The 20,725-nt window shown below is 36.4% G+C and overlaps 1 protein-coding gene across 6 annotated transcripts in view; it reads right to left on the bottom strand.

Moving 5' to 3' along the window:
* Positions 1-9,487: 9,487 nt before the first annotated feature.
* Positions 9,488-20,725, bottom strand: part of HIPK3 (homeodomain interacting protein kinase 3) — a 96,107-nt gene continuing 84,869 nt past the window's right edge. For 2 of the 6 annotated variants that reach the window (XM_019738533.3, XM_019738534.3), the window contains exons 7-17: positions 19,683-19,842; positions 19,149-19,272; positions 14,923-15,044; positions 14,548-14,675; positions 14,293-14,454; positions 14,074-14,136; positions 13,480-13,770; positions 13,034-13,174; positions 11,295-11,530; positions 10,884-11,011; positions 9,488-10,034 (exon numbers count right to left, since the gene is read on the bottom strand). In XM_019738533.3, the coding sequence (XP_019594092.2) occupies positions 9,558-10,034; positions 10,884-11,011; positions 11,295-11,530; positions 13,034-13,174; positions 13,480-13,770; positions 14,074-14,136; positions 14,293-14,454; positions 14,548-14,675; positions 14,923-15,044; positions 19,149-19,272; positions 19,683-19,842 (2,032 nt within the window). In that variant the 3' untranslated portion in view covers positions 9,488-9,557. The remainder of the gene's footprint in view (positions 10,035-10,883; positions 11,012-11,294; positions 11,531-13,033; positions 13,175-13,479; positions 13,771-14,073; positions 14,137-14,292; positions 14,455-14,547; positions 14,676-14,922; positions 15,045-19,148; positions 19,273-19,682; positions 19,843-20,725) is intronic. The other 4 variants (XM_019738537.3, XM_074336191.2, XM_019738539.3 and 1 more) reach the window with 3 other exon arrangements.

Raw genomic sequence — 20,725 nt, 5'->3', positions numbered from 1 at the left:
CCTGTATGGGATGCAGCCAACAGGAGGGAGCCATCTTTCCCATGTTGAGCCCACCCCTTATGCTAAAAGCCAAATTTTAATCTGACTGGCCTAGTGAGCTCAACTGCTTCACTCTGCTGACTCACTGAGACCCCGCCCACCCAACTCCCTCAGTGCTGAAGGCACTTTTCCTCCAGTAGCCAGCCCCGCCAGCATTGCACTTGTCCTTGGAAAACTATTCGAGTCCCTGGACCCCAGGTGGGCGGCGACTGGCCTCATCGTGCTCTGAGACTTCTGCTTATTTGCTCCAGGCTCAGCACAGGCCCCAAACCAGAATTTACATTAACCTGGTGACCACAACTTGTCCTAATCTAGTGACTTCCTGAGACCCTGCCTCAGCCAACTTATGTCGAACAGGGTTTTATCACGTGGCAGCAGGGTTCAGTGTATCCTGTTTTTTTGCAGAGCTACCCCAAGCCTGGTACTGAGGGCAGATGTTCTCAGTTTACAGCATGGCCTCTCCCATGCACCTCCAGGTTTAGCACAGGCAACAAACAACTGTGGATCATTTTGTAGCTGTTACAGGATAGTTCCCTACCAGTCACAAGCAGTGAGTGACCTTAGCCTGCACTGAAGCCCCTCCCAAGAGGCCCCAGAACCAACATACTTGGAGGTTGGCTTCAGACCACAACAGAGCACTGCCCAATTAGCCCCACAAGTGACACACACAAGCGGGTAGTCTCAACTGGCACCAGAGATCACTGGGGCAAATGCCATTCAGAGGGATAAGCACCCCCCCCACACACACACACACACACAGCAGCTGGTAAACTGTGGATGTGGCCAAACCCCAGTCAGTCAGCCTAAGGGTCAATCCCACCCCGATGTCCCCATAGCAATCAAGGCTCAACTATAACTGGAAGATGCACACAGCCCACAAAAGGGACACTCCTGGAGCACCAGGCAGGGTGACCAGGGAGACTGTGCCAGGGCCCCACAGGGCACCTATTACATAAGGCCACTGGCTAAGATTGGGAGACATAGCAAATCTAACTAATGCATAGAAACAAACACAGAGAGGCAACCAAACTGAGGAAACAAAGAAATATGTTCCAAAAGGAAGAACAGGAGAAAACTGCAGGAAAAGAACTAAATGAAATGGAGACAAGCAACCTACCAGAGACAGAGTTCAAAACAATGGTTATAAGAATGCACTAAGTTATAAGGAACTTAGTGAAAACTTCAACAAAGAGAAAGCAAGCATAAAAAAGGACACAGAAACCAAACAAAAACAAAAACATCCAGTCAGAAGTGAATAATCCAATAACTGAAATGAAGAATGCACTAGAAGAAATAGCCAGCAGCCTAGATGAAGCAGAGGATTGAATCAGTGATTTGGAAAGAAAGGTAGCAGAACACACCCAATTGGAACAGCAAAAAGAAAAATGAATCCAAAAAAATGAGGATAGTTTAAGAGACCTCTGTGACAACATCAGGGTACCAGAAGAAGAGAGAAAGCAAGGGATTGAGAACCTATTTGAAGAAATAATGACTGAAAACTTCCCTAACCTGGAGAAGGAAATATACATACAAGCTCAGGAAGTACAGAGTCCCAAAGAAGATGAACCCAAACAGGCCCACAGCAAGACATGTTATAATTAAAATGGCAAAGGTTAAAGAGAGAGAATCCTAAAAGCAGCAAGAGAAAGGTAATTAATAACTTATAGGGGAGCTCCCATAAGATTGTCAGCTGATTTCTCAACAGAAGCTTTGCAGGCCAGAAGGGATGCACACGAAATATTCAACAGGATGAAAAGCAAGGACCTACAACCAAGATTATTCTGTCCAGCAAAGCTATCATTTAAAATTGAAGGACAAAGAGCTTCACAGACAAGAAAAAGCTAGAGTACATCACCACCATACTAGTATTACAAGGAATGTTAGAAGGACTTCTTTAAGATTCTAAAATAAATCAAAGTTATGAAAAAATGGCAATAGCTACATATCTACAATTACTTTCAATGTAAATGGATTAAATGCTCCAATCAAAAGACACAGGAGGGCTGAATGTGTAAGAAAACAAAACTCTTACATACGCTGCCTACAAGATACTCACCTCAGATTGAAAGACACACACAGATGGAAAGTAAAGGGATGGAAAAAGATATTTCATGAAAATGGAAATGAAAAACACACACACACACACAAAAGCTGGGGTAGGAATAGTTATACCAGACAAAATAGACTTTAAAACAAAGGTTATAACAAGAGACAAAGAAGGTCCTTGTAATCCCACTTGTGGGTATTTATCTGAAGAAACCCAAAAGGCTACTGCAAGGGGACATGTGCATCCATATGTTCATTGCAGCATTGTTTACAATGGCCAAGATAGGGAGGCAGCCTGGGTGTCCATCGATGGATGAATGGATAAGGAGGAGGTACATATATACAATGGAATATTGCTTGGCCATGGATGGGAATGGGTTCTTGCCATCTGCAAGGATGGACCTGAAGGGTACTGGGCTGAGTGGAGTATGTGAGACAGAGTAAGACAGATGCAATGTGATTAATGTGATTTCACTTATATGTGGCATCTAAAGAATAAACAGAACAGAAACAAACTCATAGATACAGAGAACATTTTGATGGTTGTCAGATGGGAGGCGGGTCTGGGAATGTGGGTGTAAAAAGAAGGGATTAAGAAGTACAAATTTGTTGTTATACAATAGTCACGGGGATATAGTGTATAGCATAAGGAATATAGTCAATAATATTGTAATAACTATGTATGGTGTCAGATGAGTACTAGTTTTATGAGGGTGATAGATGGGAAGGGTTTGGGGGGGCAAGGTGACAAATGTGAAGGTAAAGAAGTACAAACTGGTAATTTTAGTCATGGGGATGTAAAACATAGAGAATATAGTCAATAATACAGTAATGACTATGTCTAGTGCCAGGGTGGTACTAGACTAATTAGGGATATCACTTCTTAAATTATATAAATGTCTAACCATTATGCTGTACACCGGAAATGAATATAATATTTAAAAATAAATAACAGGGGGGGAAAGGACAAGTCAGAAACTGGACGAAAATATTCCTAATACAAACATCTTGACCAAGAGCTGGCATCCATCATCTTTCACCTGGACTACTCTCAGTAACCTTTCTGGTCTTCCAGCTTCCACTCTGGCTCTGCAGTCATTTTTCATGATACCCAAGTCATATTGTTTACCTGCTGAAAATCCTCCCATGGTTCCTGTAATCTATGGAATTAAATCTAGACTCCTTTTTTTTTTTTTTTTTTTTTTTTGCAAAAGGTCTGCATGCCCACCCCTCTAATGGTATCTTCTAGCTCCTGCTCCCCACTCACAGGCTTATCTGGCCTCACAGTCCACTTCCTTATTTTGCCCATATTAAAAGCTCTTTCCTGATTTAGGGCCTTTGCACTTGCTGCTCCTTCTGCTGCCAGAGATACTTTTCCTCTGGGTGGCTGACTAGCCTTCTTTATCACAATTCAAAATGTCACCTTCTCACTTGAGGCATTCCCTCACGTGCCCTTTCCAGTCACTTAATCAGTATCCTCTATGTGCTTCATTCCACTTACCGTAACTGAACTTACTTTAAATCTTTCCCTCCCACATGGAAAGATCCCTAAGAGCAAAAGAAACTTCTGTTTTGTCCACTGATACATGCCCAGCATGTCGTCCTTGGAACATGGTAGATACTCATGTATACATATCATTGAATGACTCATGACATCCCCACTATGTGCCAGGCACCGTACTAGGTACTGGATGAATGGTTTATATGTGTTGCTTAAAGGCTTATTTCATTTCCTTAGGAAAAAAAATTTATATTCCTAGATTCATTTAAATAGCTGAATACTTCTTAGTGTTCTCAAGAAGCTAATTTACTTTCAAGTAAATTGCAAAACCTGGATTTCAGTTATATGTAGGATCAGTGCTTTGGGCTAAATGAAAATGTTCACATTATTTTGAATGACTCGCACCCCCAAGAATGATTGAAATGAAACAAAAAATGTGTAGGTAATGTAACTGAAACTCTAATACACTGCTGGTGAGTGTAAATTAATTTAATCACATTGGAATACTGTTCGCAGTTATCTAACAATGTGAAGCACATGCATACACTATGACCCAGTAATTCTGCACATACATACCGGGGGTACCAAAAAAATGTATACACATGACTTGTATTCACCTTTTATCGGTATATATTGAGTATTACAATTTTAATACAGTTTTTTCCTTTCTTAAAATGTGTATACACTTTTTTGGCACCCTCTGTATATACCCAAAGGAAATGCATACACGAGTTCACCAAAAGATATGAACAAAAATGTTCATAATAGCCAAAAAGTGGGAATAATTCAAAGGTCCATCAACAAAACAGATAAATGATGTATGCACATAAAGGAATACTATACAGCAATGAGGATAAATGAACGAACCACAACCACATACAACATGGACGTATCTTACAAATAAAATGTTGAACAAAAGAAGCCATGTTATACTTCAATTCAAAGTTTACTGAGATTGAGTATATTTTCCCTGATGTGTTCTGGTGGAGAGCTCCCCCCAAAACTTGCCTCCTGATGTTCCTCAAAAGTTAGATCCTTGAAGTCCAAGGTGGTATTTGAGGACATAACCTAAATTGGCCTACTACAACCACATTCTTTTGAAGCCTCATGTTTCAGATCTTAAAAATTCATGTGAATTCCCTATTCTTCATCCATGAATACTGAATAGAAATATTTATCTCAAAAATAAGGTCTGTGATAAACACAGTATTTAAATTTTAAAAATTTACTACAGTAAAGACACACTGTCATTAATCTCCCTCATAATACTCCCCCTGCAGCCAGCCCGGTGGCTCAGGCAGTTGGAGCTCTGTGCCAAAGGCTGCCGGTTCGATTCCCACATGGGCCAGTAGGCTCTCAACCACAAGGCTGCCAGTTCGATTCCTCGACTCCCGCAAGGGATGGTGGGCAGCGCCCCCTGCAACTAAGATTGAACACGGCACCTTGAGCTGAGCTGCCGCTGAGCTCCCGGATGGCTCAGTTGGTTGGAGCGTGTCCTCTCAACCACAAGGTTGCTGGTTTGACTCCCGCAAGGGATGGTGGGCTGTGCCCCTTGCAACTAGAAAATGGCAACTGGACCTGGAGCTGAGCTGCGCCCTCCACAACTAAGATTAAAAGGACAACTTGACTTGGAAAAAAGGCCTGGAAGTACACACTGTTCCCCAATAAAGTCCTGTTCCCCCTTCCCCAATAAAATCTTTAAAAACAAACAAACAAACAAAAAACCCTCACTTCGAACAAACTTATCCCATCATTCTTGCCACTTTCTGAAGCAGTTCTGGAAGTCCTCTTTTGTGTCTACTTCATCCTCCATCATGACAATGCTCCATGTTATACATCGCTTCTAATATGGCAATTTCTGTCAAATAAAAACATTATGGTGTGTCCTCATCCACCTTTATTCACTGGATCTGGCACTGTGTGACATCTGGCTCTTCCCCAAAGTCAAAATGACCATAGAAAGAAAACGTTTTGAATCGATTCAGGACATCAAGGCAGCCATGACAGTGCAACTAAAGACAATCACAAAAGAGGACTTCCAGAACTGCTTCAGAAAGTGGCAAGAACGATGGGATAAGTGTGTTCAAAGCAAGGGGGTGTATTTTGAGGGGGATTAATGACAATGTGTCTTTTATTGTAATAAGTATTTTTTTATTTAAACATTCACCGTAGTTTTTGATTACACCTCTTATTCAAGAAAATAATATTCAAATGAAATGGGCCAGAGTTAACCAATGGTTGCAGTACTTCTGGCACACTGCCTCCAACTTTAAAAGAACTGGTGAAAAGTTAGGTTAGTTAGTTAAATAACCTGGTTCATATCCCAGATTCACCATTCCCTAGCAGCGTGACTTTGGGCAACTTACCTGTTTTGAGCCTACTTCCCCATTTATATAATGAAGACAATAATACCTATCTCACAGATGGTTTTCAGAATTAAATGAGATGACGTAAGTTAGGTACTCAATGCTACTAACCTTTTCCTTCCCTAACCTGTAAGCAGTAGTGGGATGGAAAAAAAGTCAACAAACTGTTTGCTGCAATATATATATTTTAATTGAAAGTGAATCGACAGTAATACACCATAAATTCTTATTTTGACACTCACCAAAATAGTCACCTGGAAAACCCGCTTTTTGTGACAAAGTACAGAAGGCTTGGTCACATTTAAATCACTGAGAACTAGAGAGAAATACTATCGCAAACCGTAATAGACATTACATCCATAAAAATTTTCCCAGTCCTTATTGAAATATTGCACAGTGCAATTGCTACATGGCAAACTAGTGTAGCATAGAAGTAAAAGCAAAAACAAACAAACCAAAGAAAGAAAGCCACAAGTCTAAAATTGTTAAACAGTTAACAGTTCAAACTTAGTAATCAAATCTATCATTGGGTTCATTAAAACAAATCCTCCTACACCTTGCAGTGTATGATTTAACTTTTACTTAACACAAACCAAGTTTAAAATTAGTAGTAAAGATTTTAAAAATGAAAAGGTTCTGCTACTACAGTAACATACTTAGTTAAACACCCTGAAGAAAAAGAAAACTAAATATCAGGATATTTGATAAAAAATAATTTGCAAATTAAAGTAGTATGCAAACAAAAAAATAAAATAGTATGCAAATATGCAACTTGAAATTCATGCAGTGTTTTATTTAAGACAGCATTAAAACCAAAGAAAAGTGGTAAAAATGGCTTTCAAGAGGGTATAAATCCAGATTATTTTCTCAATATGCTTTAGATTTTAGCAGGATTTTGAAATTTCTTACTTTTAAACACATAAAAAGCCCATGATTAGAATCAGTTAAGAGCAATGTACTTAACTGCGGTATGCCTTTATCAAACATTACTATTACATTATGAAAACAATGCAGTTTACCATTTACTGTTCATTTAACAAGACCATCTCAATCTTGGAACTGAAATACAGAAAATAGGACATTTCAGGGGAGTAAACATGGCCCTGAACAAAAAGCAAACTGTGCCAATTTTGTACCTGTTGTGGCACAAACACCAATCAATCCTTTGCGCTTGTTTCTGAAACATCCACTGCCAGCACTGATTCATTTCCAAGAAGTGAGCAGATACCAGTAATCTGCTGGACCATATAAATAAAACTAGAAGGCTGTGGAGGGCAGCAAGTTTACTTAAATAGTGACTCCATAAATTTGCTATCTGTAAATAATCTTTTAAATTAATCTTAGGCTATTCCTTTTTTATGTGTAATATATATATATATTTCTATTTATATAAAATGCATAGAATTGATTACTAAAAACACTGAAACTTGTGGGGAAAATTAAGTCCTTCATTTTCAGTGTGACTAAAAATGTACTGCTGGTTTTTATTTTATGATCTAATACTGTAATTTTTAAAATCAATTTCAGGCACATTTATTTCATTGATGATTATTAAATAAAACACTGCTTGTGTTAATGGAGTAAAGAAAAGTTTATCCATTATTAGCTTATTGTCAATGCTGTACTAGTGGTATGCAATTCATTTACCAAAGAAACGCTATAAATCCAAAACATTTGAAGAGTTTTACACCCAAATGCTTTGTACTGTTTATTCCAGTAAATGCTGTAAGATTATATTCCAGATTTTTAAGGAAAAAAAGTTAAGTCAAGCCTGCAAGATACAGCTTTCTCAAGTGTCTACAATGCCAGTATGAAAATAAAAAATTAAGTTACATTGATACATCCAAGTTTTTTTATATGCAGTGATGAGCACAAACATTGAGATAAAATACTGATGCAATTAACACACCCAAAATAACATATGCAATTATTTTCCATCATTTACAATACAGTAGTTACAATGACACTCCAAACAGAAAAGCAAAGTAAAAAATCAAAACCCCAACTTCTATTTCATGTAATTAGACTTATACAGAAATTAGAAGGCTAAATAACAACTAGTTAATCACCTAATTTCACAGCTATCTGAAGTGGCAATCGTTATATAGCAGCTTATCTATGATACATTCAAGATAAATGATACAATTTATTACTTGCCCATAAGCAAAAACACAGCCTGTTTAATACCTTTCCTTAAATTCCACCTCTACACTACAATATACTTGAGGTCTATGCAAAAAGTAGCTACCTTTTATATAGGAAATGGATGATTAAGTCTTTGGTGCTGTAAAAGCAACTTCATTTAAACATCACCACCACCAAAAAAAGAAAGAAAAGACCCAAGACACACTTCCTAGGAAGAAAAGCATGTAATTTCTGTCCCTGACGGAATGTATTAAATAAGCAAACACCACGAACAAGCAAAACAAGTACTACAATGTAAAAATACTTTTAAAAAAACCCTCTCACATGCATAAATGAAAATTGCACACAAAGAACTCACATCTTTTCAAGCTTCAATAGTAAATATTCTGCTACTACTTATTAAATACTGCATGGATTGCCCAAGCGAAGATGAAACCACATCATGAATCAATGAGCAATTTGCATTTTCTTTCATTATCTACTCAAAGTCATGCCTACTGCACCTCTAAACATTTTATTAAATCCAATTATACAGCAAACACTCCCAAAATAAACTTAGATTGTATTGCAGTTTTACTTAACAGTATATAAAATGCTGTGTTGTGACAGATATCAACTATCCATGAGATACTGAATCAAGTTTTCTTAAGCACTACTAACTGCTTGCTTTTCTTGAAGCTAGATCATTCTGAAAAATCAGACAGCAGAATTCAGCTATAGCAAACATGCTGCCCTCTTAGCAAGGAAAAAACAGCTACGACCTGAAATCATACCACACAAAACCAAAAATGAATATTACTCTATCAAAAGAAAACGAAAGAGTAGGTCTGAATTTTAAGTGCTGCAGTCCTCAACATTTATATATAGGCAATAATAACATTAACAACCTCAAATATTTAAGGCACTATGTGTGGGAACGGTTTACAATGCAGCTGAGATTATTAGAACAACATTTAAGAGCAAAGTCTAGGCAACATCTTGCCCATGCAAAGACACATGCAAATGTAAAGAACAATAGCTCAATTTCTTAGGTAAGTGACCCAACATTTATACACTAAGACACAGATAATACAATTCACTTGTAATTCTGACGTATGTGCATCTGTTGCTCTAAGTCTGTACACTGAATGGCTTCCCAAATGTGGACGTGTCTTGCACTAGTTAGAAGGCAATTTTATAAAAAATAGTAGGAGCAAAACTGGACTTCTGCTCCCATAAGTCACCTGTCTAGAGTTACTACATAAGAAGATAACATGACCAAAGACAAGTTATACCAAATGTGCAAAACACATTAAAAGTGAGTTTTTTTTAAAGCTCAAAGTTGTTTAAATTGCACCCAAGTCTACATGATTCAAAAATAATTTTCTTGTGCCATGGCTAATATTTATTAAATACCATGTTTTTATTTTTAATCAAATGTTTCTATCATTGAGCTTCCTCAATATACTCTTTTTAAGTTTTCACATATATGGAAACTGGCTGAGTTTTGTTGGACTCAATGGAAATCCAGTATATGCAGGTGATGCTGCAATGTAAGAATGTGGTGGGAAGATTGGTTTGTACTGAGTCTGATGAATAGTTGGGGATGGTAACAGACGGGGATTTATGCCCACTGGGACCTGGTGCACTATGCCACTGGGATGGGAGATATTGTAAGCTGGATGCTGTAACATAGGTCTTGAGGTACATGGAGAGGCTAGGAGGTGGGCCACTGGTGCAGCACTGCTGAGGGCAGCTGATGACGGGTACGGAAGGAGAGTAGGCTGTCCTCCGAGGTGCGTGTTTCCAGCCAGATGGGCATGCACAGCTGTGTGATTGGGACTTCCATGAGAAAGAGTAAATGGATTACTGGTAACACTAGTAGGGAGATAAGCTTGCTGTCTTCGATGTCCGAAGTTTCCATTCCACTCTTGATGCCCAGATCCGAAGTGCTGAACCTATCCAAAACAATCGAACAAGCAAAAAACTCTAAATGCTTATTTTATAAATTAAAAAGAAGAGGAAAATTACAATAAACTCTGTAACTGATAACCCATAGACAATCTCTCAGATCTTAGACTGTACTCAGTATAGAGAAGAGATAAAAATAGTAATTTTATGTATTAGTATTAACATTTTAGTATTTATTAGTACATATTATTACAATATTAACATTGCCACTACTGCTGCCAGCAGTATCACTACCCCACCACTACCAATAGCTACCATTTGTGGAACACTGATCATATGTAAGCCTAACATTTTACACACCCATTATTTAATTCCAAAACAACCCCACGATACAGTTATTATTCCCATTAACTGTGGTCCAGATCTGTTGAAAAGACCTGGCCAAGATAGTAAACATAATACGTGGCAAAACCAGGATTCAGACATAGGTCTGTTGTAATGCCCGTGATCTTTTCTTTCCCCAAGTGAAAAACATTGCCAAGCCAAGTGAACAGATGGAAAGTACTCAATACGCATTGCTAACTATCACCACCACTAACACATAAGAAATGTAGCCATCGATCCATTAGTTTGCCTTCTGATTTAAAGGGTCTAAGAAAATAAACACACTAAGTACATATTTAAGAGAATCTAAGAGCTTAATTTTTCTGAAGAATTCAAGTTCTATGAATAATCTGCTTAATTATCCTATTACTAGGATATCTAGTAACTCTTTAGTCACTTGGGATAATGAAAAGGATAAAATTTATTAAGATTGCATAGTTTCAGAATCTCTTTTATCCCAAGTGAAAAACTGCTGAACTTGAATCCAAAGACTTAGAAACTCACAAACGTACCTGACTGAAATTCAAGTGCTGCTGCTGGAATGCTGATGTCAATTTTTGCTGACGATTACCCACTGTGGAAGGCTGGTTGATTCTTCCAGGAGCAGATCGCCCTTTTACTAATGGCTGGCATATAGAATCTGGCAATGAACAAAATATGAAAGAGTTGATGCTTTTTCCTTCTCATATAAAAATTAGAAAGGTCTTTTGGTATTTTACACAATAGTGATTTGAGAATGTTAAAATTAAATAAATAGAACTCAGGATTTCCAATCACTGGATAATATAAGACGAGGTTACTTTTGTACAATCAATCCATTTGGCAGGATCAAGCTGGAAAATCAGAGATGACTTTTGTCAGAGCTGTTCTCTGATGTTCCTAAATTAAGGCCTCTGAAGGGAAGGGGGAAGGACTCAGTTTACCTGTGTTTGCCATATGCTCGTCGGCATTTAATCCATTTTCTAGTCCCATTGGTGGCACCACAACAGTACAGGCAGCTGGTTTGGCTTCTGTGTTGGCAGAGGTGACCAGGTCTGTGTTTTGATGCGTGTCCTCCACAAAACTGCTCTCTGCAAATGGACTGTCGTGTCCCGAAGAGTCTGATGTTGGAGAGCCATCCACAGTATCGCAACCACTTTCCTGCTCTTCATCTGACATACTACAACAGGAAAATATTTTCATAGTGTGTTTTTCAACATTAAATCTAAAGTAAATAATATCCAGGCTCCGGCAAATTGATGACAATCTCACTCAGGTATTTCATACCTAATTATGACTTCTTCCTTGTCCATGCGATTTTTTCAGACTTTCTAGACTTTCACAATAATTCACTCTGCAGATGCTAGCCCTAATTCTGTCCTGTTTAGGAACACTCTTGGCACTAAAGGATGGCACATCCTTTCCTCTCCCTTCCTCTCCCACTTGATCCTCAGGAGCAGTTCATAAAATCCCACTTTACATATTCCAAAAAACTTCATCAAGACACTACTAAAGAAGTATTCTCCTGGGTAATTTAAATGAACTGTATAAACATATAAGCATGTGACTTGATTATTTCAGATTAAAGTCTAATATTAGGTACATCCATTTGGTGGTAATTTGGGTCCTGTTAACCAACCAGTTATGTGAAATGTCTTTCCCACGTCTCTGAAGGCTGAGCCAGAGTCCCGTTACTTCTCTTCCTGACCCTCTCGGGCACTGACAATCGCTCTCCTTGCGATTTCTACAGCATTTATTGTCTGTTTTAATCATTCATTTCATACTTAACAATTTGAAGCACCTCTTTTTGTACATATATGTTAGTTATATATTTTTAGTTATATATTTATATATACATGTATCTTATTTTTTCCATAGGTATGTGAATATTTATGTATATGTGTATAACATGAACTTCCAAATCACATGATAAACAATTTATAAGATGTGTTAAAATTTCTTTGCATCTTCCACAGAGCTTTGATTATAGGTATTCAATACCGTATTTCCTATCTAAGGAAAGAGAGAAAACAAATATATAAAATCAAGACCTGAAATTTATTCAAATTGTTTTCTCTATAAAAAAAAATTCTAAAAGCTAAAATCAAATGTATTTCACTGAAATTTTTGTAGCTCATCTCTTAATGGGTTAGTACGTCATGCTGGTTAGGAGAAGCTCAGTACTTTAGTGGTAATGCACGTCCCTGGCCAAGGAAAGGGTAGGCAAGGAAATATGGACAAAACCATGCAAATTAGTCACCAACGAGAGGAAAAAAATCACAGTGGATATTCTACCGACAATGTGTCATCACTTAATTATGCAAAACATTCCTATTTTATTTTGCTAAAGTGTATGTTCTTATTCCAAATTTGTTACAACAGTAGTCTGAAACTAAAGTTGAGAATGTGGCTTCTTTACCCTTTCAAAAACGAATGATTCTTTAAGAATCATTTAATAGAACCTCAACTTTTTATTTAGATCTCTTCTATAACAATGAAGAAAATTATTACTTAAAACCTGAGTTTATAAAAAGTCACCTAGTTCAAAATTATGTTCCAGAGAGAAGCCACTATGGTAAACGGGCAGGTACTTATTATTTAAACAGCAAAAGAAATCATAGGCTTATTTAGTGGACTAAATAAATTTAGTATTTATCATATACTAGTCATGCAGCTCCGTTACCTGTTCGGCCTCTTGCAAGGGGCTGGGCTGGACTGCTCTGAGGAGCTGGTGCTCAGGGTACTGTCAGGACTACTTAAGGAGCACATCCGGTCGATGTTCAAAGTGCTCTGGCAAGCTTCACAGTCTAGACTACCTTTACACCTAGTGAGAGAGGAAAGGGAAAGACTTGGGTCAAACATGAGAAGACACTCCCCAAGTGGCCCCAAATTATTTCATTTAGGATATGAAACAGTTAAGAGTGACCTACATGGGCAAAAATCCAAAGCTCATAAATACAAGAAAAACGCTGTAATCATCATGGTTAAATACCATTCAGGAAGTTTACTCCAAAGGACACTGACAGACAAGGAGTAAGTCACAAAAAGGTTTCTTTTTAATCACACCAGAGGGCGCCATCATTATTATTTAAGGGTGCAGCATAGCTGCGAACTACTTTTGGCACTTACTCTCTGAGAGAATGTCTCTGTGACGTCTCTTCCTCATCAGTGTCACTGCTAATAGTGATCACACTCACTGCAGGACTTGGAGAGTCAGCGATGATGATGGTTTGCCGCTGTTTGTCTGAAACTGATGAATCAGAGTCCTGCCTAATAGACGTTTCACAACTTGCCTCTCCTTCTGAGTTATGATTGTCCTGTGTTTCTATACAACTTACTTCCTCAACATCTTTCCCATTTACTATCTTTGGAGAAACAAATGCTGAATGTGGGATATTGGTATTCTGCAATGCATGACTCCTGCAATCAAAGGAATAATGTGTCATTTCTATCATCAAAATATGTACGTGACATTTTTCTAAAATATCTTGTTAAAATTAACAATGTAAACCTTTGCTTGGTTCAAGATCATGTATGTAACACACTAACATACAGATCATAAATTTTGTGAAACATAGAATATTATCTCTAGAAATATCAGTGTAGATTGCATTTACATACATTCAAATGGTCATTTTTTGGTAAATGCGATATCTGTGTGTCTAAAATTGTCTAAAATTATAGGCAGATAATAAATCAAAAGGGCAATAAAGACAATCTTACCAACTGAAAGCATTTATTTCCTCTCTTCCTGGCTCCCATTCCATTAGTTTTACCAAAATACCTCTGAGAAATTGAGAAGGGAGCTGGCTTAGTGTTTGTAACAAAGCTATCAAAGAGGTCATTTTGAATACAACAGAGTGACCCTTTAGTGTACATGCAAAATTTATCTTAAAGATTAATTCTCAAAATGCAGAGGAAATTTAAAATATCAATACCAACCTGTTCTGGCACAATTTATTTTTCTTGGTAGTGGCAGGCTGAGGCCAGACGACATGTGCAATGCCCACACTAATTGGCTGCGGGGCCGATAAAGTGATTTGATTGGTTAGAAGAGGTTGTGGCATCACTGAGCTATAATGATTGCTGTGTGAAATCATTTTCCTAGGGAGAAAGTTTAGAAAAATTGAATGTTTTTCTTTACCAAGATCTATTTTGCAAACTTTTCACAAAGAACTGCTTTTGTTTTTAACTTACCCCCAGTCTCCAAGCCTTTGTGAACCAGCCACACCCTCAGAAGTTAATGTAGTAGTAGCAGGAGCCATGGGTGTTACCTGTTGCCAGGCAGGTACCAGCATCTGCTGTGATCTACCAGACCATGTCTGCTGCACCAAAAGCAAAAGAAAAACTAATTAAGTTACATTACTACATTTTAAAAATAAAAAATACATGAAAGTAACAATTACTTAATAATTATAAAAGTTAAAGTCAGTAATCTACAAAGGATCCAATTCCCACCCAGGTCATTTTCATTGTTTCCCAACATCACAGGCTGATATATTACAAATGGATCAGTACCCCTACTTGAGTATAAGAAGAGTACATATGCAAAAATAATGAATTATTACCAACCTGAGAAAGAACTCCTGGGCGAATCTGTAGGGGCTGCACAGCTGGGGCCTGAGTTACAAGAGGAACTGTATTATCTACCCTTATTGAATAACTACTGGGCTTTCCATGCGTTGCAGGAATACCTGCAAAATAGAATATAATAGTTTTCAAATAAAAGAAAAATCTTTCTCTAAGTTAACTTTTAAAACTTTTAAATTTAAAGAATTGCTAAAATTCTGATTAGGATTATAAAACCATCCCCTACGTAAAATTTTCATAACACTAACAAAGCAATCTACTAGGAAAGTGAGGTACTTTCTACCTTGTGGTACATCATTCCAAAATGGCATAAAGCTACTCTTTCTACTGTTTTAAAATGCATTCCACAAAGTTGAATCACTTATTTTTCTTGAAACTTCCCATTAGTTTTAACATTTACTACAGTAGCTTTATTTTTCTTTTCAAATAGTTCTGCCACTATGATAAAGGACTCAAAGGTAAATCTGACTCAACATCCTCATCCTCTAGCAGGTTCATCCTGACACACAAACATTTAGCTATGCTTCATATTCTCTTCTTTAAAACTGTAATAGGATCTTAACACTCTTGGCACCAAAGAGAGAATGTATCACAACTTTACATTTCAACGGCTATGATGGTTTACATGATTCAAGAAAATTCATGATGGCACACTTATTTCGACCTCCAAAGAAAAACCAAAAAAAACAAACTTTTCTGCTTAATATGATGATACAACTAAGCTTTGGTCAATGAGGCTGAATTTACTAGTATTCCCAGATGAGATCGGCTGGAACTCCAGGACAAACATGTTTCATTTTGCTCACTTGCTAGGAAAATTAGAAAGCAGGATTATCAGCTATGTTAATCCTGTTAATGTTAATATTTCTGTGTCATACATTGCAAAAGGAATTTGTAAATATTAAAAGTCTTACGATATCAAGCTTTAAGACAGTAAAGAAATACTGCTTTTCTTTTCCTATTGAAAAATAATTTTGCAATATCTATTGCATGGATATATGGTAAGTGTTAATCCTAAGGAGAATGTTAATGTTGTTGTGTTTATTTTCTTCATAGAGGCCTTTACCCTACTTCCAGGGTGTTCTACCCTCCGAGCTCCACCTAAAAAACTAGACACGAATTAAGTTTAACAAAGATCTACAGATTATTCTTTTTAAAACTGACCTTCTTACCCCTTCCAAAAAGCATGTCTTGATCAGCAAATTCTCCAAGAAATATAAGCACACCCAGGCAGTGTAGATATATTGCAGCAATAGACAATCTCATCAGAGAAAAAAGCAGAATTCACTTTGACAAGGATGAATGGATAGAGCAAATTCTCAAATCCCAACAAAAATCATGTTGCCGTTAAATTTTCCTTATAATCAATGTCTTAAGATGAGAAGAATTCTATTATCTTTTCTCCTCATGAGGTCTAATTTTTTTTAATCAAATTCAAAAGTGGATTAAGATCTCAATTTTCTATTATAGCTATTACATTAAGTAAAACTTTATCTTTGTTTGATTAGATTTGCTTTAATACTGGAGAGCAGGGCACAAAAAGTGTAAAGGCTGTTCTAGTACAACAAAGGAAAATTTTGCTGGAATGCTTTTGATTCTAAAATAGTGGTTTTCATCCAGAGGGGATGAATAACTAGCTTTTCAGACAGCCAAATAATGTTAAATGCTTGTTTAATATATTCAACCTAAACTCAGATATGTTCAATAAAAGCTTGGCTAAGCCTTCTATACTTGAAAAACGCACAGTAATATGGACATACCACCTACCTACCTATAACTACATACTAAATTTATAATATTTAAAATATATGAGATGTGTGATGAACATAAACATTATAACCCCAAAGTAAAAAATTTAAAGTGAAGTGGAATAGACATAAAATTTTATTTTAAAATAAAAACTATACTGGTACCATAACTGCTACTCAATAGTTGCCCAATAATCATTTAAAAATATTTCTTCGAAATGGACTGGCACATTATGAGGAAAAGAGGTAAAAAGATCAACACTGGAATTTTCTATAGAAATGCTAAAACAAATGAGAGGGGGAGCTTTCATTTCTAAGCAGACACTATACTAAGAAACAATAAAACATTTATATGGCCTGCCTGTCCTCCTGTTGCATCTATACCTGTAACATAAGCTCACAAACATTTTGCTTTGTCTCCCTATTCATGCTAATTCAAAAATACTGTCCTTGACATTTAATGGGTTGATGAGTCTGAGAGTATCTCTTTTTCTTTCTGTTACCCTTATTATGAACCACTCACACAGTTGCTAACATCTGTACAGAAAGATTACTAACCTTTTATCAATTATAAGCCGCATAAAAAGAAAAGATTTGTCTAACCACACTGAATGTTTTAAGAATGATGTTTAGCCATGTTCTGAAATGTGTCTCATAAGCCTTTTACGTTTTTGCTACAAGCAGACGGTGGGCTCTGAAAAAAACTGTTATTCCAAATCTTGATGAAATATACCACACTGTAGGTGGGTGACTCTCAAACTGATTTTGGTACATGGGAGAGATTATTAGGATCTAAGAATCTATTTTTTAGCACAGATTAAAAACCCATCTAAGTGAAAATGCGTTTGTCAAGACACCACTTAAATGACAACTGATTAGAAAAAAAAAATCAGTCTTGCATGCTGAAGTACTTAGAAGTGAAATGTCTACCACTTACTAGCAGATGGCATGTGGATAGGTGGATAAATAAATAGAGAGATAGAAATAGAGAGAGAGAGAGGGAGAGAGAGCAATATGGCAAAATGTTAACCTTTGTTGAATCGAGAGTAGAATGCATTGTAGTATTCTTTGAACTTTTCGTATGCTTAAAATGTTTATAATAAACAGTTGAGAAATACAAACACAACAGCATCTTTAAGAGTGCTAACAATATAATGCTGTGGGTATTTTTATTAGCGACCAGCCAGGGTTACTGTCACAGATACTTAAAGACCACCACTGGACCACAATTCCATCATGACAATCAATCATCTAAGTTGTTTTTCTGTTTTTAGTGATATAAACCTTTCTCTCAATGAAACCTTATATGAAAACCTAACATATAAAAAAGATAAAAGTAAAGCTACTCTGGTAGAACAAAAGTGGCTAAAGAGTTGACATGTTTTCACATTTCTTATTATCAGCCAATCAAGTCAACAAACATATTCTTGGTGCTTTGTTAGGCACTGTGGGACATACTAAAATAAATTTAAAAAAAAAATAGCTCAAGTCCTTAAATCAAATAAAAAATTCAAATAACCTTCAGAATCCAGAAATATTAAGGCTAGAAATGACCAAAGCAGTATCTATTCAGTCTGTTTCCTTTGACTAAAGCTGAAACAGGTTACCAAACATGTCTAGGATAACACAGCAAATAGCAGAAACAGAACTATATCCCAGGTATCCTGATTTAGCACCAACTTCTTTCACTTACATCATATATACAGTATTACCACCATGTTACAAAGATTTAGGGCCCCATTTGTAATTAACTTATTGCTTTAAGATACAACTAGATGTTAAAGCTTATCAAAGGCAAAATGCTAGGAAAAGACATAGGAAATAGGGTTTTATTCCAGTTATTCCAGTCCCAAAGCATGCTACTATCACCCTCCCAAGAACCACTAAGAAATTCCTGTTTGAGAATTTATGGCCTCTTCAAAGGTATTCTGCCACCCATCAAACTTGAGGATTTAATTGCTATTTTTATCAAAGCAAGGGACATAACCCAGTTTAGTTAAAAATCAATCCTTTTTTTTTCTCTTCAATCTGAGCTAGGAGTAAAGAACAAGACTACAACATTTTGGGACACAACTCCTATGACCAAAATTTAAAGAAGTGAACTCTCTGTCACTTTCATGTCGAGTAAGGATAGACAATATGTACTTACCTGAACATGTGGAGCAGTGATACCTGTACAGGACTGTCCAAAGCTTTTCAGGCTCATTAATTTCTACTAAGGTATTTTATCATGCTAGACTCTACAGGAAATAGAACTGTCATATGACCCATCATTGTTAATGGTAATCACAGCGGAGCTCCAGTCGAGAAATGAACGTCACTGGTCTAAAGGCTACTGACCAGCCTAAATTAAATTCAAATGTAGCAAACACTATACCATACATTTAATTAATAGATGCCTAACTTTGTTTTAAAATAATGTATGCCTAAATTTGAAATGTAATTTAAATGAAAGAATACCTTGAATAGCTGGGGGACAGATAATCAGTGTCTGCTGAAAAGCATCGCCACAACCAAAATGAGCAGTTCCAGCCTGCAGAGGAATTCCATGGTGCACAACTGAATGAGCAGATGTGGTTAATGCCTGAAATGAACAAAGTACGGGCTTTATACAGAGCAGTCTTCTAACTGCTACACACATGCTTTATAAATAGAATTCAAACACATTTCTTAAAATCGCAATTCTATGACAAAAATGAGTCCAGAAACTGATTTTACTGAACTTCACTTTTCTGTAGAGTTGTGGCACAGAAGGGTGGGTAGAGGATGTTGAAAGAAGGAAAGGTGAAAGGAGAAAAATGAATTTGGGTAGGTATGTTCCAATTGTTACCCTGAAATACTACAGAGTTAATAGAATAGCCATAGTAAGATTTCACCAGCCCTGTAACTTCTAGTTGCTTACATGAGGCTTCTGTATACTTCAAAAACAAAATGAGCAATCATTAAAAAAAGAAAAAAGAATAAAAAAGACAGTATAAATTATTAAATTCTTACCTGACTTCTTAATGTGCCAATTTTAGTAAAATTTGCTGTCAGATTAGCAGTACTGCTTGAAGCAACTGGTCTTAAAAGTGAAGTTTTATTGTGATTATTTGTGTCACATGAATTTGGGTGGGACCTACAAATATCCATAATATGAAAACAGGACTTCACACTGCAAAAAAAAAAGGGGGAGGTGGGGTGGGGAATTGTAATATTATTTTAAATGTTCAGTTCAAAATTAATGTACATTAATTAAAAATTATTTCCAAAAGAAAAAGATTCTATGACTTGCACTTAATCTGCTTATTTCCAATACTGTTTCTACCAGGAAATCCTACAGGAAAAGACCAAATTTTAAAGCAAGTAAAAAGTGTATGTATCTTACACTTGCAATGTTTTTTTAAGACATCAAAACAGTAGTAAGCATTTTTTGGTTAGCACACTACAATTTTATGATCCCCTACCCTAAATAATTTTTCCTAAATTTCTAGACCTCCACATCCCAAAATTAATGGTAATAAGTATGGAGTTATGTTATTTTCAAAGGGCTTATTCATGGAAACCATTAGACATTTTTAAGTGGTAATGGAGGGTGAAGACAGTAGTTGGACTTTATAAAAATACCAATTTTCAGGGTAATCCATAATAATGGATATCAGTTCGTCCCCATACCATCTTCATTCCGTTTTTTAAAAATATTAAAAGATGCTGTTTTAAGTGATTTACTTTATTCCCTTCAGCCTGTTAACATTTTCCTTTAGTATATATATATATATATATATATATATATATATATATATATATATATATATACACATACATATACATACATATATATATATCTGGTTATTAAGGTAAGAATGTCATGTAAAAACAGAATCACTTGGTCATTTTCAATATGGCATTTTGGAAAAAGAACACTGGAATGGAACTCAGATTTGCTTTCTAGTTCTACCCTGCCACTTACTAGCCTATGTGAATTTGACCCACTTAGCTTAACTTCTTTTAACTCAGTTACTTATACTTAATGAAGAAATTGAATCATTTTCTAACAC

This window comes from Rhinolophus sinicus, chromosome 14, assembly GCF_057876585.1.
Source record: "Rhinolophus sinicus isolate RSI-liver-muscle chromosome 14, RSI-T2T, whole genome shotgun sequence".
Classification (NCBI taxonomy): domain Eukaryota; kingdom Metazoa; phylum Chordata; class Mammalia; order Chiroptera; family Rhinolophidae; genus Rhinolophus; species Rhinolophus sinicus.
Note: the sequence above shows the minus strand (reverse complement) of the source record. Positions and strands in the feature narration are given on the sequence as shown.